Source organism: Vulpes lagopus, chromosome 16 (genome assembly GCF_018345385.1).
Source record: "Vulpes lagopus strain Blue_001 chromosome 16, ASM1834538v1, whole genome shotgun sequence".
Classification (NCBI taxonomy): Eukaryota; Metazoa; Chordata; class Mammalia; order Carnivora; family Canidae; genus Vulpes; species Vulpes lagopus.
Genome location: NC_054839.1, coordinates 53,498,981 through 53,526,405, shown reverse-complemented (window position 1 = coordinate 53,526,405; position 27,425 = coordinate 53,498,981). Strand labels below are relative to the sequence as shown.

The 27,425-nt window shown below is 41.4% G+C and overlaps 1 protein-coding gene and 1 non-coding gene across 2 annotated transcripts in view; one reads left to right on the top strand and one right to left on the bottom strand.

Moving 5' to 3' along the window:
- Window positions 1-12,996: 12,996 nt before the first annotated feature.
- The window catches only part of TNFSF11 (TNF superfamily member 11), a 31,093-nt gene continuing 16,664 nt past the window's right edge, over window positions 12,997-27,425 (bottom strand). The window contains exons 3-5 of the mRNA XM_041731294.1: window positions 19,151-19,196; window positions 18,972-19,070; window positions 12,997-14,533 (exon numbers count right to left, since the gene is read on the bottom strand). Coding sequence (XP_041587228.1) covers window positions 14,112-14,533; window positions 18,972-19,070; window positions 19,151-19,196 — 567 coding nt within the window. The 3' untranslated portion in view covers window positions 12,997-14,111. The remainder of the gene's footprint in view (window positions 14,534-18,971; window positions 19,071-19,150; window positions 19,197-27,425) is intronic.
- LOC121477208 lies at window positions 18,584-18,690 on the top strand. Its single transcript, XR_005984138.1, has one exon. It is a non-coding gene; the product is annotated as a U6 spliceosomal RNA (small nuclear RNA).

The following is a 27,425-nucleotide window of genomic DNA, read 5'->3' as shown; positions in this document are numbered from 1 at the left end:
ATCTTTAAGCTGGCTATTGAAGAGCAGCCTGGGGCAGCTAGATACCTTCCAGATGTTATCTTTTGGGTCCTCTCATTACCTTTTGTCTTTTTAAGACTTTATTTGTTTGTTTGAGAGAGAGAGAGCATGGTCAGGGGGAGGAGAAGAGCTAGAGGGAGAGAGAGATAATCCCAAGCAGACCCCTTGGTGGGTGCAGAGCCCCACTATGGGCTCAAGCTCATGACCTCGAGATCATGACCTGAACCAAAGCCAAGAGTTGGATGCTTAACTGAGCCCCCCCACCAGGCGCCCCTAATTACCTTTAGTCTTAACTTTTACTCTTGGCCAGAGATAAGACTTGAGAGGAGGATACAGAGTAATAGGATCTAGGAGAGCATGTTGACCAGATTCCTTCATTCTCCTTTCCTTCTTCCTTCCTTCCTTCCTTCCCTTATTAAACATTTTTTGGACAGCTCCTAGTTCCTGGTCATTGTGCTTGGTCCCATGCCCACAAAGATGAAGAACACACAGCCGTAGTAGTGAGGGGAACACACTGGCACATAAATAACTCCAGTTCAGGCTTTGAGCACGAGACCCAAGTGCCACAGGGACCCAGAGAAGAGGCCGACTGGTTGATGGCCATGAAAATCAAGAAAGCTTCAGAGCTTGTAGCCTCAAGGATGAGGAGCAGATATGAGACAGGGATGGGGGAAAGTCCACCCAGAGCAGCGCCCATACTCACAGAGGTGTGGAAGCGCATGCGTGCTCAATGCAGCAAGAGCTGGTACTTTGGCATGACTGGGGCATAGTGAGGAGAGGCCACAGGTTAGAGATTTCAGGAAAAAAACTTGCAAAAGGAGGTCAATGCCTGTAGCTATTTTTCACTTAATTTGTTGGTGCAGAGAAATGATGTAAGGCTTTGGGACAAGTAAAAGACATGACTCTAACTGTGTTTTAGAAAATTGTCCTGCCCAGCACTGTGGAGGAGGATTGGGAGCAGCTCCAAGGTGGAGATTGTGTAGGAAGAACAGACCAGGGCTTGGCCACATCAACCTGCCGACATGAAATTGGCTGTTGTGCTGTTGAAATTTGTTTCTTAGCCATTTTAATGACCAATTTTTGCAGTCATTCAGGCCAGTCATGCAGCTGATTCAAAGCGGTTGTTAAGTCACCCAGGAATGCAAAATGGCAATCGATCTCATGTTATAAGTAGCCAGACAAGTTTGGAAGAACAAGTCCTGAATAGGGCTGGTGTTAAAAGAACAGAAAGCTTTTATACTGGATCCTCAGGGTATAGGCAAGAGCAGAAACTTTAAGGAGGATTCCAGATTATAGAAACATGTGCCAGTTAGAAATCCAGCCCCACAGTGGTACTTACAAGCAAGTAAGCACAGTAGCAAAGGTTCAGGTGAAGGTCACACACACAGCCGTGAGTGGATAGTGCCCAAAGGAGTGTGCCGCAGAGAAATCTTGCAGTTTGAGTTCTGCACACAAAAGTGGCATAAAAATCTGAGACAATATGGTTTTCCATAAGCTAAGCATAGAGCTCCCTCTGCTCTCGTCTGACTTCTGTCTAGAAGCCGGTTTGTGGGAATTGTAGAACTTATTCTCTGTGCCTTTGGGAGCCCTCCAAGGGCGCTGGAGGAGCCTGAGCCAGTTATACTTGTTATTTCTTCCCTTAACATTGTTGTATTGGAATTTGATGCCTGGAACTGCTGTGACCATTTTGCTAACACCAAGAGGGTGAAGTCAATCAGGTCGTCTGTTATTTACAGCTAAAAGCACCCAAAGTTATACCTACCAAATACACATAGGTACCCACGCACACAAAATATCCCTTCCCTAACCCACCCTTGCTGTCTGAAATGCTTCTCCTTAGTGAGTCATTATTTTCACTGGGGAATTTTCTCTCTACAACATACACATATCTCTGGAAGATCCTCTTTAAATCTTCTTGTTTTTCTAAAAATTGCTTTAAACGCTGTTTAATATTTCATGGAGTCCTTACCAAATGCTAGACCCTCAAAGCTGTGAGGATTTGAGGTTAAGGGAAGGAACCAACAGATAGGGGTGGTCTTTAAAGACTGAAGGTAGTGCTAAACCGCTGAGCCACCAGGGCCGCCCAATCAAGTCTTGAACAGGTATTTTATAATAATCACTTAAAGTGGGATAAATTGGTCTACCCTCTGTGGTGTGGGACCTACACCTAGAACCTACTAAGGATCTACCTTAGTAGAACCAAGGCATTGAATGACTTATTCTTTCCAGGTGCACCAATGACCCCACAAATCTCTCTAAGTCCCTTATAAAAACAAGATTGTGTCATGTAGGACTTTTAAAAAATAATTTAAAGGCTGCAACATTAATATTAACAGGGTACAACAATTTCAGAAGGATTTATTGTAAGGCACAAACAGGAAATATTTTCTAACCACATTTGCTTTTTTTTCCCTCCCTTTAGCCATGGTGTTGGGCTGGAAGTCTACCCCTCTTTTCAGTCCAGGAGATGCTGTAGACATTGTAACTTGCATAGGTGGACTTCTATGGGCTAATATCTGAGGCTTAAGTAAGAATTCCTAAGGACACCTGAGTGGCGCAGTCGATTAAGTATCTAACTCTTGATTTCAGCTCAGGTCATGATCTCAGGGTCCTGAGACTGAGCCCAGCTGCATCAGGCTCCCTGCTCAACCAGGAGTCTGGAGTCTCAGCCAGGAGTCTGCTTGTCTCCTTCTCCCTCTGCCCCTCTCACTGCTCACCCTCTCTCTTAAATAAATAAATGTTTATAGAAGAAACCATACCTATTCTACTAAACCTGTTCGGAAATATAGAAAGAGATGGAATACTTCCAAACTCGTTCTATGAGGCCAGCATCACCTTAATTCCAAAACCAGACAAAGACCCTACCAAAAAAGAGAATTATAGACCAATATCCCTGATGAACACAGATGCAAAAATTCTCAATAAGATACTAGCCAATAGGATCCAACAGTACATTAAGAAGATTATTCACCATGACCAAGTGGAATTTATCCCGGGATGCAAGGCTGGTCCAACACTCATAAAGCAATCAATGTGATAAATCATATCAACAAGAGAAAACACAAGAACCATATGATCCTCTCAATAGATGCAGAGAAAGCATTTGACAAAATACAGCATCCATTCCTGATCAAAACTCTTCAGAGTGTAGGGATAGAGGGAACATTCCTCAGCATCCTAAAAGCCATCTATGAAAAGCCCACAGCAAATATCATTCTCAATGGGGAAACACTGGGAGCCTTTCCCCTAAAATCAGGAACACAGTGGACAGGGATGTCCACTCTCACCACTGCTATTCAACACAGTACTAGAAGTCCTAGCCTCAGCAGTCAGGCAACAAAAAGACATTAAAGGCATTCAAATTGGCAAAGAAGAAGTCAATTCTCCCTCTTTGCAGATGACATGATACTGTACATAGAAAACCCAAAAGACTCCACCCCAAGATTGCTAGAACTCATATACAGCAATTCGGCAGTGTGGCAGGATACAAAATCAATGCCCAGAAATCAATGGCATTTCTATACACTAACAATGAGACTGAAGAAAGAGAAATTAAAGAGTCAATCCCATTTACAGTTGCACCCAAAAGCATAAGATACCTAGGAATAAGCCTAACCAAAGAGGTAAAGGATCTATACCCTAAAAGCTACAGAACACATCTGAAAGAAATTGAGGAAGACACAGAGAGATGGAAAAATATTCCATGCTCATGGATTGGAAGAATTAATATTGTGAAATTGTCAATGCTACCCAGGGCAATTTACACGTTTAATGCAATCCCTATCAAAATACCATGGACTTTCTTCAGAGAGTTGGGACAAATCATCTTAAGATTTGTATGGAATCAGAAAAGACCCCAAATAGCCAGGGGAATATTAAAAAAGAAAACCAGAGCCGGGGGCATCACAATGCCAGATTTCAGGTTGTACTACAAAGCTGTGGTCATCAAGACAGTGTGGTACTGGCACAAAAACAGACACATAAACTCTATGGTCAACTAATATTTGACAAAGCAGGAAAGACTATTCATTGGAAAAAAGACAGTCTCTTCCATAAATCGTGCTGGGAAAATTGGACATCCACATGCAGAAGAATGAAACTAGACCATTCTCTTACACCATACACAAAGATAAACTCAAAATGGATGAAAGACCTAAATGTGAGACAAGATTCCATCAAAATCCTAGAGGAGAACACAGGCAACACTTTTTGAACTTGGCCACAGCAACTTCTTGCAAGATACATCTATATGAAAGCAAGGGAAACAAAAGCAAAAATGAATTATTAGGACTTAATCAGGATCAAAAGCTTCTGCACAGCAAAAGAAACAGTCAACAAAACTAAAAGACAACCTACAGAATGGGAGAGGATATTTGCAAATGACCTCTCAGATAAAGGGCCAGTATCCAAGATCTAGAAAGAACTTATTAAACTCAATACCCAAGAAACAATCCAATCATGAAATGGGCAAAAGACATGAACAGAAATCTCACAGAGGAAGACGTAGACATGGCCAACAAGCACATGAGAAAATGCTCCGCATCACTGGCCATCAGGGAAATACAAATCAAAACCACAATGAGATCCCACCTCACCCCAGTGAGAATGGGGAAAATTAACAAGGCAGGAAACCACAAATGTTGGAGAGGATGCGGAGAAAGGGGAACCGTCCTGCACTGTTGGTGGGAATGTGACCTGGTGCAGCCACTCTGGAAAACTGTGGAGGGTCCTCAAAGAGGTAAAAATAGACCTGCCCTACGACCCAGCAATTGCACTGCTGGGGATTTACCCCAAAGATTCAGATGCAGTGAAACGCCGGGACACCTGCACCCCAATGTTTCTAGCAGCAATGTCCACAATAGCCAAACTGTGGAAGGAGCCTCGGTGTCCATCGAAGATGATGGATAAAGAAGCTGTGGTCTATGTATACAATGGAATATTCCTCAGCCATTAGAAACGACAAATACCCACCATTTGCTTGGACGTGGATGGACCTGGAGGGTATTATGCTGAGTGAAGTAAGTCAATCAGAGAAGGACAAACATGATATGGTCTCATTCATTTGGGGAATATAAAAAATAGTGAAAGGGAATAAAGGGGAAAGGAGAGAAAATGAGTGGGAAATATCAGTGAGGGAGACAGAACATGAGAGACTCCTAACTCTGGGAAAGAACAAGAGGTAGAGGAAGGGGAGGTGGGAGGGGGGATGGGGTGACTGGGTGACAGGCACTGAGGGGGGCACTTGATGGGATGAGCACTGGGTGTTATGCTCTATGTTGGCAAATTGAACTCCAATAAAAAAATTTTTTTTAAATCTTTAAAAAACTTTCCTAGGTTTTGAAACAATAAAGTTTTGGTTCTAAAGGAAAGCCTGTATCACCAACCCTTATATCACAAACAAAAGTGTTCAGCTTTGAGTTCCTTTTGATAATTGAGAAAACAACAACAACAACAAAAAAACCTTATTAAACAGCCATGCCACAAGGAGACCATTTTTACACAAGCGGCTTGCATGCTAAGGGAACATTTCAATTATCTTATCTCTGTCTGTCAACTTGCTCCCTCGTTGAGGGCAGAAAATAAGGTGAACAAGTTGTCAAGTCATCTTTAAAAAATTAACTCTGAGCCTCTTGAGTTTAAGGCATTCCAAAAAACATTCTCCTTTGAAACCGTCCTGCCTCCTCATCTTGTCTTCTAAAGTCAGGGAGAGTGGCGAAAAGACGAGTGTTGGGAGGGAACGTTGGATGCTAACCCTGGCTCCTGCAAGCTTGTAGCCCCTGATTCTGAATGCAATCCAGGCTCAAGGCTGTGAACAGTGAAAGGCAACACGCGGGGATGAAGTCACTTCTTCCCATTCTAAAAAAGCCAACTCTTCCAGCTGATGCACTTTCCCCAAATCTCCAGGGTATCCTATTTCAAAAGCAAACAGGCCTTACATTATGGGGCCCTAGATTCATTTAGCACCAAAAGCTGCAATATCGTTTCTGTTTTGTAAAGATTAGTTTTAATGCTGTTTATCACTGAATTCAACGGCAGCGTTGAAATAGGCACATTTCGAAAAGAAGAAAAACATCTATAATCCCATTTCCTGAACATACATAGCAACATTCTTGTACATGTCTATCTCCTCTGGGATCTGTCTCATGCATTTACATTTTAAGAGAGTTGCAGATCTAGGGATTTTCTATCAGTCAGTTTTTTACTTGTTATTTTCCCAGCCTCAGCCTCTTCCTGGTGGCTTCCCTGTCCCTCCATAGAAGCCATAACCCCAAAGAGAAGGATATCGAGGTGACAAGCCCTATTGATAATTGGGATTTGGAAAGCATAGTAGGTTGAATGGTGGCCTCGAAATAATATATCCACATTCTAAATGCTAGAACCTGTGGATAGGACTTTTATTTTTAGGAAATGGGTCATTGCAGATATAATTAAGGCTCTTAAAGAGGAGATCTTTTTCTATTACCTATTATTATCCCAGAGGACTCTAAATCCAATGACAGATGTCCTTATAAGAAATGGAAGCAAAGAAGACCTAGAGAGAAGAGAAGGCCACAGGAAGACAGAGGCAGAGACTCATTAAGGAGCCACGGAGATTCATGGAGCTACCAGAGGCTGGAAGAAGCAAGGAAGGATTCTTCTGTAGGGCCTCTCTGCTGGTGCCTTGATTTCAAATTTCTGATTCCAGAACTGTGAGAATAAGTTTCTGGCATTTGAAGCCATCAAGTCTGTGGTAGTTTGATACAGCCCCCAGGACACTAATATGTATATGGGCCTCTCATAATAGCAGGGACAGGACTGCATGGCAGCTTCCCGACTCTTCCCCACAAGGGGAACCCATATACTTGCCGGACCCCTTTTGTCCAGGGAACATGGGCACCTGGGAGTTCTTTCTATCCCAGGGCTCCCTGGTGTCTTGGCAGGGGGCACTGCCTACACCCCCTGGCAGCTGGCATCTGACTCACTTCTGGGGATAGTGACAATCCTCTTTCAGAGCCGAATCCCTGCTTGAGCCCCAGCCACTCACTAAAATCATATCCCTGAACTTGGAGTCTGACCCAAGGTGCATTCCTGTTCCATTCCCATGGGCCAGATACTCCTTACCACTCATGCAGCACTGACCTGCATCTGAACTTGGATGGGATTTGCCTTTTGGATCATGGGTCATTTGTTTTGGCGATTTTGTAGAAGAGAAGGGGATGGAAGGTGCCATCTCTGTCCCCAGTGTACAGCTGATGTTCTGTGGTTATCTCTTTTTCCCCCTGCTGTTTTAATGTCCCTCTGAACTTTGGGATTTATGTAAACTCCTCTAGAGACCCTTCCCCTATTTCAGGACTTATTTCCTCATTTAGGCATTTTTGTTAAGTCTCACCATTCGTGCTTCCCCTAAAGTTGTGTGTAAGCTTGTCCTTTTTACCTATTAAGGTCTAGGTTGTTTTCCTTCTACATTTAAATATAGTACTTTTTTTTTTTAAGATTCCAAGTTATTTTAGTTTCTATTTTTTTTTAGAGAGGAAGAGAGATAAAGGGAAGGGGGATGGACAGAAGGAGAGAGAATCTTAAGCAGACTCCCCACTCAGTGCAGAGGCCAACACAGGGCTCAATCTCACTACTGTGAGATCATGACCTGAACAAAAACCAAGAGACACTTAACCAACTGAGTCACCCAGGCAACCCCCCACCCAAATGATTTATCTTTTTTTCTTTTTAACAAATCTTTGCCCCACTTTAAAAAAATAAAGTTGACACACAATGTCACAATGTTATATTGGTTTCAGGTGTACGAGATGGTGCTCTGACAAGTCTATACAGTTCTGCTACGCTCACCGCAGTGTAGCTCCCACCTGTCACCATACAGCACTATTACAGTATCATTTACCATATTCCCTATGCTGTGCCTTTTATTCTAGTAAATTATTCATTCTGTAGCTGCAAGTCTATGTCTCCTACTCCTCCTCATTCATTTAGCTCATGTCCCATCCCCCTCCCCTCTGGCAACCATCAGTTTGTTCTCTGCCTTCATAGGTCTGACTCTGTTTTTTGTTGAATAATATATTACTTTAAGCCTGACTTCTGTGTCCTCAGTGCAGGCCTCCCTGCCCAGAGAAGGTTTAAGGACCCCACCTCAAAGTACCAGCACCTTTACCCTGAGGTCATGGCTGAGGCCTCATTGCTTCCTGTATTCCTGCTTCTTCAGGCTGCTCCATTCTGCATCTCAGTGTTTGGGCAGATGCTGCCCTTCCATCAGAAATAAAAGCAAACTCATAAGGATTCTGGTCACTTTAACAAAGATTTCAGGGTCATAGGTATGGTTCTGATCTCTCACCCCCTTGTCCTTCCTGCCATCACCCATGTGACTATCCGCAACCCCCAGGCCTGCAGGCAAAGTACCTTGCTAAACACCAACCCTGCACGCCTCTCCAAGCAAATCTCCATGAAGCTGGGCTGCCTCCCTCTGAGCTCTGAATCTTTGGGAAAGTAACATTTTTCTCCATATGGTTCCATGTTCCTTTTAACTCCTAATCCTTGAGCAAAACCACATTTCCCATTGGAAGGAAGAAGCAAATGCAAATTGTGTCGTGGCCCTTAGCAGAACCCAGATGCCCTGGTGCAGGGTTGGGAGCAGAGAGGGAGAGGTGTCACAGGCTGGGGAGGTTTAAGAGGGCACGTAGCAGCCTGTTCTAATCCCAACATAGTCTCATGAAAATCAGCAGCGAACAGAAACACATCATACTTAATCGAATCCAATATGATTTCATTCATATTCAATGAAACAAACCCTCACTGTGTTAGATACATTTACCAGCATCATTGCTCGTGCTTCTGTTATGGCATTAATTTACTCTAGTTTAATTATAGTTTGATTTGCAGATATTATTTCATTCTTGAACTCTATGTTCCTTGATAACTGTACTGGGTTGAATAGTTTCGCCTAAAAATTCATGTCCACCCAGAACCTGTGAATGTGATCTTATATGGAAATAGAGTATTTGCAAATGTAATCAAGGTAAGATGAGGTCATACTGTATTAGGGTAAAAATCCAATGACTGTTGTTCTTATGAAGAGAGGATGATTTGGAGACACACAGGCACACGGGGAAGAAGGCCCATATGATGATAGAAGCAGAGATTGGAGAAATACAACTACAAGTCCAGGGACAAGACTGCTGAACCTGTCAAAATCCTAGGGAAAGTTTCTTTCCTAAAATCTTCAGGGAGAGTATGGCCTTACCTTGATTTCAGATATCCAGCCTCCGGAACTTTTAGAGAACAAATTTCTATTGTTTAAAGCCACTCAATTTGTGTAATTGCTACGTGTTGCAGCCCCAGAAAATTAATGTAATATCTATCCTAGTGTCCCTTTTAGTGCGTAGCTCAGTGCCTTGCTCAATATGGCCATGCATGGCAGCTATAGAAAAAAGATAAAATACGTGCTTTACTCTGGGGGCCAAGGGTCTAGCAAATGGGATGAAAAGATAATAATGGTGGCCCTGATTTGCTGAGCCCCTCCCGTGTGCCAGTCCTTACAAACTGTCAATGCAGGGAGCTTGACTCCTGCTTTACAAGGCAGGAAGCCAAAATGCAAATGGTGACCACCTGCCCAAGGTTACCAGGCAGCAGAGCTCAGACTCCAGTCCTGGATCTAGCTGACACTCAAACTCGTAATCTATCTTTTGAAAGATGTGTACATTTTATGAGAAGTTTTCATTCTACCAACATAAGAATTTTTTTTAAGTGGAGCCCAATGCGGAGCTTGAACTTACAACCATGAAATCAAGACCTGAGCTGAGATCAAGAGTTGGATGCTATGCTTAATCAACTGAGCCACTCAGGTGCCCTCCACAAACGTAAGATTATTAAGATCAGGACTTCAAGAAAATAAAGCTTGTGCAGAATCCATAGAAAAAGGGGAAAAAATGTGTTTTGCCCAAGATGACAACATACCATGACTTTAGGTATGTTCATAAGGGAACCTCATAAGAAACTTTAAAATATCTATTACATTTTTAGGAGAAGTAACTGTTTCTGAAGCAAGCCCTGATCCCCAGGTTCTTAGTTCTGGGTGCTACTAATGAAGTAGCTACTAGCTCATTCCTTTGCCAAAAGGAAGAGATACCTCTTTGAATTTTCAGAAAAGAAGATTCTACAGGATTTCTCTATAAACATTGAAAGCCAGTAGCAATATGAATGTTACAACTGGTCCACATCTGATACACCAAAGAGATTGTCACTGCAAATAGCTGGAGTACTGGCCAAGATGTGGTAATGACACCTGAAAAGAAGATCAGTCTTCTTCTTTTCTCCTGAAAAGAAGATCAGTCACCAAAGGAGAGGGGAGGTGAGGGAAAATGATTAGGAAATAGAAATTTTCAATTACAAGAGTAGAAGAGTAGAGGTATCATAAAAGTGTTACTAATCAAAAGGATAGATTTCTGTTTTATAGCTAAAATCTAATACTTACTGTGTACAAATTTTTTATTGTAAAAAGTGACACAAGCCTAAATCATAATAATGTGAATCAATAACTAATTAGCATTTATAAATGCAGCTTCTGGGAAACATATTTCAATTTCATAGCAAAGAAGCTAGAGAATCGATTAACAAAGCCAAAAGTGAAGCTAGCACATGCTTGATGTGCCCTGAATGGCTCCACAGGCTAAATGTGCAAATGCAAGCTGAGTCAGAGCTGTGTCCCCAGAATGTAACGTAGGACCCCATGCCACTGTCCCTAGCCAAATCAACAAGTCGACACCGAGAAACAGGACAAAATACGAGGTGTTCAGATCTCCACTGGAGTCACTGGGGAAACAGGCCATCTTCTTGGGTACTTTTCTATGATGGCCTGATGAAACGAATGAGACAAAAGGAAGCAGAAGGAAATGGAGGAAACCAACTCCACTGAACAGGAATTACTGCACATGCAGGGTTTTGAAAAGATGCAAGCGTGCGTGAATCTGGTGTATTTGTAAAAGCTGACTCACGAAGACAGAGGACTTCAGATTTTGTATGCTTTCCTTCCTTCAGATTTGGCATGTGTGGGGACGAAGATGGAAATGGAAAGTTTACACTGAGCCGACAATTCCATTTGCCAGAGCATCTAGTATGTGTTGGTTTTCTGACATGATCTTGTCACTCAGCACATTTACTTTGTTGTTGCTGAGTGTTGATAGGATCTGGTTCCATCTCAGTCAGATGCAGCAGCCTCCTTCTTCCTCAGAGGCCACCAGAGAAATGAGATGGTCCTCTGAGGCAAGGGCCAGGGATTGGGGGTGTGGAGAAAAGAAAAAAGAAAAAGATTAAAACACATAAGAAGAGTGGAAGTGGGAAAGGGGGTGAGTGAGAAGAAAAAGCAGGAGTAAAAGTAGTGTGTGAATGGGAAAGTCAGGTATTGAATCCTGCATTTTAGATCCTCCTCCTCAGATCCTGGAAAGCCTTGAGCATCACTAGAACAGTGGAAAAGCCTTTTCCATACCTCCATACCCTTGGCACATCCTCTTGTTACACTTGACTCCTTCAAGGAATAGGCTAGTTCATACCAACATTTCATGAAGTCATAGATTCATTCCAGCAAAGCTCTAAAAATCCCTGACCTGCCAGGTTGTTAACATATGCGAAATCACATTACAGTCAGGTTGGATTTTCAAGGTTTTCTGCAGAGGGTCTCCCTTAGCATTGCAGACCATCCACCATGTTAGTTCCCAGTCTGGATGGGGCTACCATGTACTGTCTCACGAGATCATAGGTTCTTTCCATCCCTAGACTTTGGATTTTAGCTCATCTTTGAGAGATTGCAAGTTAGTTGTCTCTAAGTTAAAAATAGTAATGGATATTCTACTCTAAATCTACTTTTGAAGCCTTTCAGCCCACCTTGTATTCAGCCCAATTTAATTTCTAGACCTTCTCGGATTCCTAATGTTGGGTTCAATGGCCCTCTCTCTGATGCCACAGCACACTCTACATACCCTGGAGCTCCCCTACTACACTCTAGGAGGCTCCTCCCTATTAGGATGGAAACTCTTTAAGGTCAGAAAGGATGCCATAGGATCCCCAGTGCCTGGTGCAGTGTCTAGTACATAGTTGGTGCTCAGCAAATAACGTGGAACAAATGAATGAATGTCATTCACCCGTGGAAATGACAATCACCTTATAGGAGCCAGGGCAGCTAATAAGGTTCTTTATATAACAAGATTTTGTGTCAACAGAGAGTGGAGAAATTCTGATTGCCTATCAAAATTCATTTTTCCTCCAACCAAGGCTCAGCGATTGGAATATGCAATCATATTTTGTGCCAATCTACCTCAGATTTACGGGTAGGTTTAAAACAATAGGTGTATTCTGGGCAGTGATTGAGTCCTACGATCATAGCTTTGCTGCTTAAAATGTACAATTTCTTCTTTAACATCTGCTATTTCTCTTCTCCTTCTATTCTTCACAACCATCAAGAAACATTTATCCACGAATGTCAAGTGCCTTAAATTACGGCTTCCTGTGCCTTCCCAAGTTGCTTGTTTTCTTTTATCTCTCTCACATGAGTAACCAGCATGGGTTGGGACAGCTCCCCCACAGAAATTTCCATGAAGTCGAGCATCTAGTCCATTGCTAATGCTTCCTCACCATAGTAAGCTATAAAATGTTCAAGGGCTCCTCCAGGTCAGTTGTTCTGCAGGGCATTATGAACTCATGCACAACACTATTTTTTTTTTCTCGTGACAAAAGCATAACATAAACTTTTCTCTTTTAAGTGAAGAAGCCTCTATTTTCTATCTGGCTACCTTCTTGCATGCATATCCCTTGTAAATTATTTTTCAAATTCTGAGGTTCATTAATTTAATTGAATCTGTTCCTAATTTTTAATTAAATCTGCATTTCTCCCGCTAACCTTTGGAAAGATAAAAGCCAAAATAGCATATTGGAGAGAATGGGGTCACAGAGTAAGACAGACATGAAAGAAAAGCACAACATCACAAAGGCAGGTCTTCTTATAAATTTATTTTTCTACCAAAAAAATTAACATTCAAAGGCAATGTTTTTACTGTACAGTATAAAATATCATCTACTATATTAAAAATGGGATTTTTTTTTGCTGATAAGCCACTGATAACTTTTCCATAAAAAAACCCACAAAATTTACAATTTGCAGCACTTGTAGAAAAAACACCTGTTCAATAATTATATAAATACTCTTGACAGATTCCAGTAGCCCATTATGTATACTTTTTGGCAATGTCAGCTTTCTAAAGTCAATTAGCTTCTAAATTTGAAAGGCACCTGGTGGCCAACATCCTGCTTATTATTCAAGGCAGCCATTTTACTTTTTTTGCACAGACTTGACAAGTCTGAAAAATCTATTAAGTTAAAAGAGTAAAGAAGTATAATACAGTTGATATTAGCAAACAACATTTTTTTCCCTTAGCTGCAAGTTTACCCCAGGGGATTTACAAAGTGCACCAGTTAAATATGTCTGTACATTTAAAACATTAAATATGTCAACAGCAAGACATTTTTAAATATTTTGAATCAAATACTATGGCACAAATATAATTTACAATACTTTGCACAGAAAACATTACATCTGAAATATAACTTTAGATATTATATAAAAATACATATATTTTCTCTCCTCATTAGAAAAAGTATTTATTTGCAGGTTCCGGCATGATGTAACAATTCAAAGGAACTTACCCCTTCTGATGATCATCCATTGGCATTAGGTGACACCCTCTCCACTTAAGCTGCAAAGTGGCACATAACCACAGGCTAGATCCAGAGAATTAGCCCTTCCCATAGTCAAATACAGTTTCATATAAAGGCAACCATAATTGCTCTAATCTGGTATAATTTTAGGAATTCATTACAAAATTTAAAAGCCATTATGTAAGAAAGCCTTTAGACTGTAACACAGTTTACTCCAACCTCTCCCATGGGCTGTAAATACACATGCTCGCTACAGAGTCAAAAGCATGGAAAGAGTCTTCTTGTATCATTGTGGGTCATACCCCTTAGTAGTCTCACATCTATATACATCTTTCTTGCCTTGTTTAAAAAATTTTCCATACATCCTAGGAAATACAGAATAATACTCCATAAAATGGGACTCAATCTATATCTAGAACTTTAAAAGCCCCAAAGTATGTTGCATCTTGATCTGGGTCCAGTAGTGATGGGTTGGATACCTCGATGCTTATTTCCTCACCAGATCGTAGCTTAAAAAATCCTCCAACGTTTATGGAATAAAAATGGAATTCAGAATTCCCTGACCAGTATTTGGTGCTACCTCCTTTCATCAGTGTATGAGAACTCGGGATTTTGATGCTGGTTTTAGTGACATACACCATCAGCTGAAGATACTCTGTGGCGAGGTCTCCTGAAGTTTCATGATGTCTAAAGCAAATGTTGGCGTACAGGAAATAAAAGCCATCTTGGTTAACTATTAGTTTCCCATTGCTGAAAGTCATGTTGGAGATCTTGGCCCAACCTCGGTCATGGTACCAGGAGGACAGACTCACTTTGTGGGAACCTGAGGAGTGAAAAAGTACATGATTTAAAATGCACCCCTTCAACAAGGACATCCTCATGATTCCATAAGGTTGGAGAAAAACATAGCATAACCGTTATTGTTCCAAAGGGAGAGTACTTTTTCAGAAGTTATTTTCTAAAAGGGCAGAAATACATGAAGATGTCCCTAGAGCTCTCTACTAGGAGCCTGAGAGAGGACAAAGATAAAAACTCAGTTTTCCTTCCCTCAAGGAGCCTACAGTACACGACCGATAGGTATGGTATGTTCTCAGTTAAGAAGCAAGACATGAACCCTGAGAGCAAAGGTGTAGATAATTGCTATGGGAATTCAAAGGAAGAGAGCTTAGTTCTTTCCAGAAGAATCAAGAATGACTTTGTTGAATTGTTACTGAGCCTGAGAACTTAATATAGGTACAGGATTCAGACAACAGAATCAGGAAGACCATTTAAGGTTGAAGGCAGAGAATAAGCCAAAGGCAGTTGATACAGAAAAGCAACAGACAAGTATAGGAAGAGAACTTCCAGACTTTGCTTGATTCCAATGGTTCCAATTCTTGTCCAAGGACGGTATATTTCCTGAACTCCATAGGAGGGCGCTAAAGCGAGCCTGAGAAGCCAGTACAGGCACTGCTGCCTCCAGGACCCACTTTTGCACACTTCTTTCTTTTTCATTGGAGGTTCTACCCCAGATTATCCCAGATTGAAGCATCCAGAGCATAAATATCACCCCAAATGTAAATATCATTCCAAATGTAAGTATCAACCCATGGTCCCAAGTGATTCAGGATGAGACTGCAAGACTGTTCATCACAGCCCCACAAACACGAGAAAAGTAAATCCTCCAGGCTGATAATAAACAGTCACCTAACCCATTGACAGAGCAAACAAAATTCAAGATGTTTCCCATCTAAAATTATCCCATGTTTCTCTGTTCTTACCCTACTCTTATATTTAGTTCTTCTCTCAATTAATGTCTTGTCTTATAGTTTATCTCCTATGATGACTCTTAACAGAGAGAAAGAGAATGACTAAGGTAAAGTCTACTCTCAGTGGAATGGATGAGGGCTCATAGATATAGCCTGGAGAGGCAAGAAAGGAATATGATACATAGAGGGGAGAAAAGACAGGAACCTTGACCACATATCACCCCCACTGTTAGCTAGTCAATTGGAAGGAGTGTCCATATTCCCTACTAAACATATCTCTATTTTTATTCATTAAACTCATCCATTCACGGATTCATTTGGTTGATTCAATAAATATCTGTGTGAGGTTTTCTATTTGGATTCACTCTGCCCATAATTAAGAATTTTATCAAGCAGTATAGCTTCAAGGCACTTAGCAGTAATAGGGGAGAAAATAAGAAATAAGCTTATAAAATGGAAAATACAATATTTCATTGCTGTATGTCACACAGCACTTAGCTGAACTTCAGCCAAGCAACTGCCAAGTGAATGCTGCAGAAATTAATGGCAATCAGGAGCACTCAGCCCAATGAGGGGACACTGGAGCCAGAGGACAGGGAAGGCTTCAATCAAATACAGATGGGCTGAGAAAAGGAAGAGAGTATTGTCAGTGAGGGGAACTGTTGGAACAAAGAATGGACCGCACACAGCATGTAGAGGAGAAAAGGAGGAAAGCTATCATTGTAAAAAAAAAGGGGGGGGTCTCAAGAATAGAGAAAAGTGGGCGACACAAAGAGAAATAATACCGTGATCAAGTTGAGGGACCTCACATGGCAAGCCCAGGTTTTCATGACTAACAAAGTATGCTGATGACCTTTTACCCCAACCCCTCATCCCTTCTGGGGTGTCTCCACTAGGTGCTAGGGAAGAGGCTGTCTCCAAATATTTAGCCTGAGCCACTACCTTAAGAAAGCCACGTAGTCTAGCCTCACAAAAACACTTCCCAATGCATGTTATTCAAGAAGCTTTGCAAATCCATACGCTATCAGTCAATAGAAGGCAAATTCTGATTTTTTCCTTATTTGTAAATAAATATAAAACAGAAGCCAATAATGAACATGCAAAATTAAAGCCATCTCCCTCTGAAGAATCCTAGTACTGGCCAAAACTGGGAGATAAATGGACTCAAGGAGTTGTTGGCTTAGCCAGAGGAGCAAATGCTATTTTCTTAAACAGAAGTATACACTACTTCATTTCACTCAGTCACAAACTCAATAGCTGTCAGAAAATAACTAGGAGTTTTGCCTTGCTTTTTGGCAATGGTTCGATGCTAGGTGCCTGAAGAGAGAGCTTTATAACTAAAACACGCTTGGTATTGCCAAACAGACTTTGGCACACAGTGTAATGTAATATTTATCATATGCCATTTAAAATGAACTGAAAAGATAAATGCAGAGTGCATTCACAGCACAAACAGCTGATATATCAGTATTAATTTGATTGCATTTGCTAATATGCAAAATAGTTTTCACTCAGAAAATTAGTGTAGCTTCAATGTAAGGCACACATACACATGTGCAGAGAGAAAATTTGTTTATAAAGCAGATATCTGGGACAGGATAGATAGTTCAGGAAAATGTGCTACACACCAAAGCGTTGGTTTCTCAGTTTCTGTGTCTGCAGTCAGGAAATATCTGTGACCCATGCTATGATACTGGCTGCAGAATTTACTAAAACTTGGTTTGTTTGTTTGTTTGGTTGGTTTTTGTTGTTGTTGTTTGTTTGTTTTTAACTCCAAGAAAAACCAGCCTTAAATCATTTTTAGAACGAAATGGAACATGTATAATTATTTAATAAAACTCAAATAATAGTAACAAGTTGCATTCACAGGGTGCTTACTATATGCCAGCTTCCATATGAGCATGCTCTGGCATTGCCTTGTTAAATCTCCATGGCCACCTCGTGAGATAGATATGATCTTCATCCCCATAAAAAAAATTGACAAATCATTCCAATAATTTGCAAGAGATCACACAGCCAATACTTAGTACAGTGGCGCTTCATACCCAGGCAGTCAGACCACGAGTCCCTGCTATTAAAACCACATGAATCTACTTCTTATGGGAAAATAAGAACATAAGAACTCTGAATTTATTTTCTTCTGACAAAGCCAACAGGCCACAGGGTACTAATAGGGTGCTAATATGATGGCCCATAGTGTAAAAACCATGGACATGGGAACCAGCTAGAGTGATTCTAGAGTGGAACTCAGCTTCTAATCCTACTACCACTGTGACCTTGAGCAGATAAGCTATGTGGACCTCAGTTTCCTTGTCTGCGAATCTGAATGATAATCACTTACAGGGTTGTGGTAAGGAGTAGAGGTAATGAATATAATGAAATGCCTGATACATAGTTTATGTTGAACAAATGCAATGACAATAATGTCAAGTGACACTCTATTATAATGTTCTTTTAACCTTTTTTTAAAAAGATTTTATTTATTTATTTATTTATTCATGAGTGACACAGAGAGAGAAAGAGGCAGAGACACAGGTAGAGGAAGAAGCAAGCTCCATGCAAGGAGCCCGATGTGGGGCTTGAAACCCAGAAATCTGGGATCATGGCCTGAGCCGAAGGCACAGGCTCAACTGCTGAGCCACCCAGGCGTCCCTTCTTTTAACCTTTCTGATGTTCACCTATCCCAAGGTAGGGTGACCAGTGGGGATTACAGGGTGGAATAGCTGGGGCATTGGTTAGATGTAGGCACAGAGCTCTGGGTTTCCTCATTACTAAAAGATAATCAGCTCTCCAGTGCATTGAGCTAAGTTCTTATCCAGAGAAAGTAATAAGCCCTTGGAGAAGGACTAGGTCTCCTTTTCTAGAGGGCGACTGCCAAGTCTTAAACATAACTCTGTTAAGCCTCTGCCTGGAACTCTGGGGAAGTTAAATCCATGCACTTCATAGGTTGGCAGTGGGAATGTACCAACTTTAGTTTGGGTAAATACAGATGAACATAACAAGAGACTGTCCTCCCCACTTATACAACCTCAACTGGCAGTCATTAAAAATAAGCACCCATTCTGATGATCTGAAAATGAAGAGTGATGACGGCCATTCTGACAGAGCTGAGAATAACTGTTTCCATGCTCACTTGGGCAGCACATATACTAAAACTGGAACAGTATGGAGAAGATTAGCATGGCCACTGTGCAAGGATGACATGCAAATTCGTGAAGCGTTCTCTCTCTTTTGGCCTTGTACAAAGAGAGGAGGAAAAGACCAAGGAAGGAAAGATCAAGATTGTAAGTTTTGGTGGTGAAAACATGACAATAAATTTTCATATACCAAAAAAAAGAACAACTATTTCCATAACACAGATTATCAACTGAACACCAAATGATCTTTCTTCTGCTCTAGAAGTTAAGGGCTCTCAAAATGTTAGCACCTGGCTAATAATAGTATTGAGTATTCAGATGGACTGGTAAAGGACTCTTGAAATCTTTTTTCAGGCTGGATGTAAATGGAACTCACCTGATGGGATGTCAGTGGCATTGATAGTGAGATGAGCAAAAGGTTGAGTATGAGTCTTGCCCCTCCTGGCCATTTCCAACCATGAACCTTCCATCATAGCTGGAGATGAGAAAAACCCTGTTAGCCCAAAGAGTATGGACCCTGTATGATTTCACATATTCATACAGGTCCAGGCTTACCTTTTTCTGCTCTGATGTGTTGTGATCTAACAATATGTTGTAATTCCTGAAATAAAAAGACAAAAATCTTATTTATATATTTACTCTTCCAGTCAAGCCATAAGAGTTTAGGACTGTTGGACATATGATAAATTAATCTTCTTTCCTTCAAAATAGATCAGACATACATAGGTAGTGAAATTCATTGGAGTTCTAGGTAGCTATCTAAGAGAAGTTCAACCAGGGGCACCTGGTGGCTCGGTTGGTTGAGTGTCCAACTCTTGGTTTTTGGCTCAGGTCATGGTCTCAGGGTGATGAGAAGCCCTTCGTCAAGTTCCATGCTCAATGGGAAGTCTGCTTGAGAGTCCTTCCCTCTGCCCCTCCTCCCACTCTTGTGCTTTCTGTCTCTCTACAATAAATAAATAAATCTTTTTTTTTTTTAAAGAGAGAAGTTCATCCCAAAAAATTATGTTGATATGCTTAAAAAAGTAGACCACACACATACTATCTAACAAAATACTTTGGACAATAAGAGGAAATAAGAGACAATGTAAATTATAAAACCTGGAATAATTAAACATAATTAAGAATTTGTAGCAGATATACAAATGAAGTTAACTAGGAAAATAATAATTACCACAAAATATATGACCCTCTCGAATCTTTAGGGAGGCTCTTTTTATGTTTATTTCATTAGTGAATTCCTGTTACTGCACTGAAGTTCAACCCATAGGAAAGCAAGTAATGCTTAGCTCCCAATGGTCAATTTTTTAATTAAAAAAAAAATCAGTGTATTTAAAGTACTATATGGAAGTAAAGAACTTTTAGAGTATCAATAATTAAGTTAAAATACTGTCACAAATAGAGGTTTAGAAACTCAAACCAGAATGGGGAGCATGGTTGGCTCAGTCAGTTAAGCATCTGCCTTCGGCTCAGGTCATGATTCCAGGATCCTGAGATTGAGTCCGGCATTGGGCTCCCTGCTCAGTGGGGAGGCTGCTTCTCCCTCTCCCTGTGCTCCTCTCCTCTACCCCCTGCTCCCACTCTCTCTCTCTCTCAAATAAATATATAAAATCTTAAAAAAAAAAAAAAAAGAAATTCAAAGCTGAAAAACAAAGAACACAAGTACGTAATGAGCACAGGTAATTGCATATCTCAATTTGAGAGCTGAGAATAAAGGATCCAGTAGGTAAATAACTGCCGGCCCATCTGAATCAAGACCTTAGCTATCATTAAATACTAAGATGGAGTGGGTGAAACATCAAGTTTAACTTCAGTTCAAATCCTTTATCAACTATCTACCTGTACTAAAGATACTAATAGTACCTCTATCATAAGGTGGGGCTTAAGGTTAAATGAGGTAATACACGTAGGCACTTAGCAGAGTGTCTGGCAATTCAAATACCTAGATACTAGAAACACTCTTGGAGAGATTCCTAATTTCTCTATTACTGGGATTGACTGTCCATGCTACCCATTTTCCCCACTCCCCTGGCCCTATCCTGTGTTGTTTAAAAGGTTAAGCCATACAACCTAAGTTCTTTGAGTGTCTAGAGAGAAGGGATTTGAGATAGATGATAGATAGATAGATAGATAGATAGATAGATAGATAGATAGATGATAGATAAATAGATGATAGATGATGATAGATGACAGATGATAGAATAAGATGATAAGAGACGATAGAGAGATGATAGATGATGGTAGATGATTGATAGATGATGATAGATAGATAGGTACATAGATAGATGATAGATGATTGATAGATGATTGATAGATGATGATGATGATGATGATGATGATGATGATGAGAGAGATAGAGAGGCTAACACAACTTCCACTATTAACATTTGGAATTCTAGAGATAACATTGATTTTTCTCTCTGCCTTCAGGGCTCCCAGGAGAGAAAAGAATCTATTCTACTTTTAAAGACCCTTGTAGGAGATAGTACAACTGTTTTCTGTTACCTAAAGAAGTCACAGGGTGACTGACTTTCACAAAGAAGCCTTGGACTCCTCCGGGGCTACCTCTGCTTTGGCCTTGGCCCAGGGCACCGCCCCGCAGAATCTGGGAGCACTGCGTGTGGGAAATTCTGGGCAAACTGTAGCAGCCCCCTCTGCATCGTGCAGTGCACTGCTCCTTAGCAGGTCTTATTCTTCCCTCCCAGCCAAGATTTTTCTCCCCTGCTGACCTCCAATCCCCTAGGTCTCTGGATTCCCGATAGTACTCAGATTTCTGGAATTTCCTGGGTTAGCCTCTCCTGTATTTACAATAGAGATTTATATACACACATTGTATCACCATACATTGTGTGTATCTTATACACGTGCATATTTTCATAGCTTTATACACACACACACACGGCACCTTTATTCATTATATATATGCATTTATAATAGAGAGATACTTATGCATTGTATATATATTTCTACACTTACAATATAATATGTCTTTATACATAGTGCATATCTTTATACACTAATATATGCAATGTTTCTTCACCTGACTACTACCTCTTAAAAGATTGGAATAGAATCCTTGATGACACAGTAATTCAGAAATTTAAAGCTACCCTTCATTTTCCCTCTCCTAATCTGACTCATGCTCAGAGGGGAGAGGAGAGAGGGGGGACAGGAAGCAAAGCTAAGCGTGGCATATGTCAACCTATGTCTGCTTTGTGCTTTTCTATGAAGAAAAACACACCTTTTACTGAGAAAAACAAGAGAAGAGTTTATGTGCTAGCTCGGTAGTTCTCAGACTTGACTTGAGCATGCATCACCATCTCCCAGAGGGCGCGCTGAAACAGAGTTTCTGACCCAGTAGATCTTGGGTAGGGCCTGAGAATTTGCATTTTCATCAGGTGAGCTAGAGCTGCTGGCCTCGGGCCCCAATTTGAGAACAGCAATACCTTTGACATCCCAAAAGATTCCAGAGATGGGCAGATCTAAAATTTTTTTGAAGGTTGAGACCCAGGCAAACAAAGCAAGCAGACTCAAGTCACTGATTAAATGGGCAGGGAAGGTTTGTTCTTTCCTACCTGGGAATAAACTTCTCCTGCCCACTTAATCAGTGGCTTCTAGGTCAGAGCTATCACAGAACTTTTCATTACAAGAAAATTCAATAATCAGCACCCCGAAGCACTTTCAATGACTTCTAAAATAAAAAAAATAAAAAATAAAAAAAGGAAAGAAAGAAAGCCCATCTAAATATCAAAAAACAAAACAAAACAAAAAAACCCTAATGTGTCCTCACCCAGGATGGATTAAAACTCTAACTAGAGACCCATCATATAAGGCTGCTTTCATGGTATAACCTGTTCTTAGGCACCCCCAAAATTGCAATTCCTCTCAGAAACCCTATGGGGAAGTTTCCATGTGAAAGGGTGTACAGGATGTGTCTATAACCTGAGACTACAAAAAAAAAAAATGTATTCTCATGAACTGTTCTTGTATCCCTACCTCACCCCCAACTTTTGACTCCAAGCTCAGTGTTATTTATGTGTATTGATGTCAACCATAAACAGAACATTCTTCTAGGACTACATCCAGGGTACGCAGGCCCCAGCTCCAGCCAGTCTAATGTAATTAGTCTGATATCGACTTGGTATTTTTTTTAAAGAATCTCTCCAGGTGATTCTAATATGAGGCAGACATTGACAAACATTATTACTAATTGAGCGCTCCCACGAATGGTTGTTTGGTCATGTCTCTATTTGGCCATAGATTTATTCTATTCTCACAACCTCCATCTATTTCATATATTCATACTGAAAATTAAAGTATGTGTAGCTAACGAAGGATTTTCCCTTGTACTGTCATACTGATTCTTGTTAGAATCAGAGGCTGGGTAGCTATCACTAACCTCATTTTTGAGACTGGGAAATGGAGCCTGAGAAAATAAGGACTCTCCTAGTAAAGCAGGGACTTGAACCTCTGCCTCTGAGTCCTCTTTCAGAGCTGTATACCCTTCTCCCTTTGCAAGAGGTAGTCCTCAAGTACATGCCTGAAAGCTCACAGAAGAGTCTCAACGGTCCATCATCGAGTTCAGAACATGCTACCCCAAAATACAAGGCCTTGGCATATTTAATATTTTAAGCTGAAGGAATCTGAGACATGGCAGGTGCAGGAAGGACCCTCTGACCTGGTCCGTCTCCTCTGAAGCAGGCCATAGGACCCTCTGTGAGAGGTGCTCTCCTCCTACCTGATAGAAAGGAGGGAGCATCTTTATCTCTAAGATGTAAGGACGCCGGGAATAACAGGAAGGAACAGGCCTTGTTAAGATTTCCCCAGTTTCCTGCCCTGACCTCAGATCCTTTTGTCCTATCACATTTTCCCACAAACCTAGTATAAAAGCCAGTTAGGTAACAGTTTCTTCTGGTCTTCATTTCATGGGAACTTATATTCGATAAATGTGTAAGCTCTTCTTTTATTAATCTTTATTTTTTTCAGTCTAATTTATAAAGCTCCAACTGGAGAACCTAAGTCTGAAAGGAGGCTTATCTTCACTGGGGTCTAGCTGCCGAGTACCTGCAGGTTGCCTGGAAAATCAGACAAAAAGGAGCCTTGACATCAGGATAAATGATCTCAGGACTCCCAGGGTCTTCAGAAAACAACTGGCTCAGAATTGGCTGAGCCATGTTCAGGGCTTGGCTGGTGAACCGCCCAAACTATGGCCTGCAGACCTTGGGTGTGAGGGTGGTCTGCACCCACCTCCAAACGTGACTGTCGAGTCCACCCCACACAGCAGGAGCTACTCTGTTATGCCATTTTTCTCAAAGATCTGGTACTTTGCTATGTATATACCAAGCACAGATGTGTCTTGAATGCCCCCCTCCCTAATATTTTTAATTTTCAAGATGATAGGAAACCCTTCAAAAGGAGTACTGAAACTTCACCCCAACTGACAATTCCATTTATTTTCTAAGCTGTGCATTTACATTTATTTTCATCCACTCTAGTCCTCTACATCTGTCACGCTAATTAGAGTGTCTTAAAATTTACAGTTCTTTATTCCCAAATCTTATCCTTCAGACATTGCTTCTGGTTTCCTTGAATTCAAAACGATCTGATCATCTAATCTGGGGAAAACACTACAAAGAATATCCCAACTCCTTTCCTCTGAACAAATTATTCAGATTAAAGAGATCTTTCTTAGAATATTATGTGTGTTTATCTTATTGTAAATCCAGCTGTAAGTTAAAGAAAAAAAAATTTAACTCTCTGGATAACCATCCAGTGCATATGTGGTCTACACTATCATAAAGGATAGGTGCCTCGCACCAAAGGTGATAGGCCTTTGACATGCCTTGTAGCAAACAGCCTTTGGCACGAGCCAGGGACAGTTTTTAAGGTGAGGAAGGCTGGCACAGTCTTCCCTGCAATTTCCCCTCACCTCTCCACCAAGAGCCACAGAAGACACCCCAATGTCTGCTCCACAGGAGGACCAGTAGTGATCTGCTTCCTCAGAATACAGCAGGATTAGCGTCTGTTACGTGCAAAGGACAAGAAGAATTGCCCCCTGGTTTCCATAAACTACCCATGACAACTGGGATCATTACCTGTAAGTGACTAAGAAAACTCAGATGAATGAATGAATTTGTTTTATGGCCACACTGTAACATGTGGGCTTTTCAGCAAAATTATGCATTTTTATGCATAATTATGGGCCTCAATTATGATAGCTTCCTTTAACCCTTCCAAACAAAAAGGAAAAGCGAAGGACTGGGAGGCAGCCAAAGAAATTGCTGCCAAATCCAGGATGCAAGAAACCCTCGGACGTACTGCCACCTAGCGGACCCTGTCCCCATTGACAAGCCTGCGATGCCCCAGCCAGGCCTTACCGGTTTGAAACTGCTGTCACCCCCTCTCCAAAGTCTAAAAACAATAGGGATGAGGACATTTCACAACATTTTTTCATCTTCTCATTGTGGTAGTTTCCTATTTGGACTGCACTAACCTTTCATCTTTGCTGTCAGAGTACATCTAAAAAGACAAGAAAACAACCAATTCTTTTTTTTTTTTTTTTTTAATAATTTTGACTTGTATTTCATGCATAGAAAAATGTGATTTCACAATTTCTCCTCCAGGAAAGAAAGCACACAAAAGATCGATGTGATTGTGTAACTGTGGTCTCCAGGATTGCTTCTTTTTGGCTTCTCCCAAATGCAACATCCCAAGAAGCACAATACCCAGAGTGTGGTAGGGTCAGTTTGAAGAGAGCAAACTGGGGTCTTCAGTATGTTGGCACGGGCTCTTTCAAATATCGTCCAAAATATTTCCTAGGGGGGATCCCTGGGTGGTGCAGCGGTTTGGCGCCTGCCTTTGGCCCAGGGCGTGATCCTGGGGACCCGGGATCGAATCCCACATCGGGCTCCCGGTGCATGGAGCCTGCTTCTCCCTCTGCCTATGTCTCTGCCTCTCTCTCTCTCTCTCTGTGACTATCATAAGTAAATAAATAAAAATTTAAAAAAAAAATAAAATATTTCCTAAAATATTCCACCAAATATTTGAAACATTTTGGTCTTTCACCAAAAGTAAGGAGGTGAGAGACATCTCAGAACTGGCTCAATCTTGATAAATCAAAGCCGCTTGGGAGAGATTGTACTCCATAAGAATAAATACAAACACCTATAAGTATTTTCAGTTCCTTTGGGTAGTTGTGAAAATTTTGCTCCAGGTAATTTAAACATTTAAGCAGGCAAATGGTAAGCCTGCTTTTGCAAATTCAGTTGGACAACTGCCCCAAACAGGACTTTGACAGCATTCCAATTCAAGAGTGAAGGTTTATTAAAATGGTCTTATTTGCTTGATCGCAGTGCTTTGTTATCTTACGAAATGATAGAAGTCGATTTAAGCTCCTAACGGAGGACATGCCTAGCTATAGAAATTTCCTGAAGAGGTCAAGTTGCTGGAGGTTGGGGTTATCAGACTGAAAATCCCACCTGTGCATTGTGACGCGAATTGTGTGATCCACGTAGTGCCTGTCAGTCAGAGCATAGAAGAAGCAATTTGTACAGCCAGATGCTTCGGAAACCACTGGCACCAGCTCATAGCTGGGGTCTCAGGTGGCTGCCTCCCTCTGCAGTACCAGTAGCAGCTGCAGGGACATCTGGCTGGTTGAACAAGGATTTAACACCCCGTTTGCCAGATATAATACCGGGTTCATACACTTGTTAACATATGTAATGCATTCATTTTAACATCTTAATGATACCCTTCATGTAATTCTTCTCCAACCAAGTTACAAGAATAGTGTATTCATCAGCCGAGTTAGCACATGAATGCCACACATGGGTTGTTTCTGAAAATGAATAGCCAGTTTCCTATTCCTGAAGAGAAGTCCTGCAGACTTCCACCACGTAAACAGCTCAGAGATCCATCCCCTTCCTCTCCACCAAGTACAACTGCCTTCCTTCAAGAGTTCATCATTTCTCATTGGGATTAAGGTAATAGCCTCCTACCTCCTCTCCCAGTCTCCTGCTGTCCTCAAACAGATCCATGGCTGCTGGAGCATCCTAAAGCACACAGAGGAGCATGCTCCTTCTCTCAAAATCCTCCAGGAGCTGCCCACAGACTTCAGGAGCAAGCCCACATTTCTTGACCTGGGCTCATAAGGCCCTGCAAGATGTCCTGGTTACTGCTTCAGGCTCTTTTGCTCTTCCTCCCCTGAGCTCTCAAACCCCACCGCCGAGGTCACTGTGGGACACCACAGGTGCCAGCCACACAGAGCTACTTAGAGTCAGCCCTCACTGCCAGTATCCCGCCCTCTGGTTCATACCAACTTTGTCTCCAAGCGCTCTCAGAAGTCTTACCGTCTTATCAGCACCTCGTCTTTTTTTGTAAAGGTTTTACTTTCCTGGTAGTCTTGGTTTACAAGGCACAGAAAGAATGCCCACCCACAGGAAGAGGGCCCAGGTGTTGTGGAGCAATTAAATAGACAGAAATAATATAGGTGTCTCAGCGTGTTGCTTTCCTCCCTCCCCTAAAGCTCATACTAACCTCCTAATCCACAGGATATGGGGGGAAACTTTATATGCACTTGGATGAAGATGGGGACCCCACAGTTCCTTATGAACTGTTAGGTAATAGTTCAAAATAGCCTCAGGGAAAGAAATTTAAGAGTGGGGTCCATTGAGCACTCTATCACCTACCTACAGGTTATGAAGGGTAGAGCAGGGCCTGTGCTTCCCAGCCCAGGTGTCCTGAAGCAGAGTCCTCTAGGGCACCAGGCCAGGAGAGGAGCATGGCAAGGGTGAAGGGAAGCTTCTGATCATCCCCACCTGGGGCAAGGGAGAAG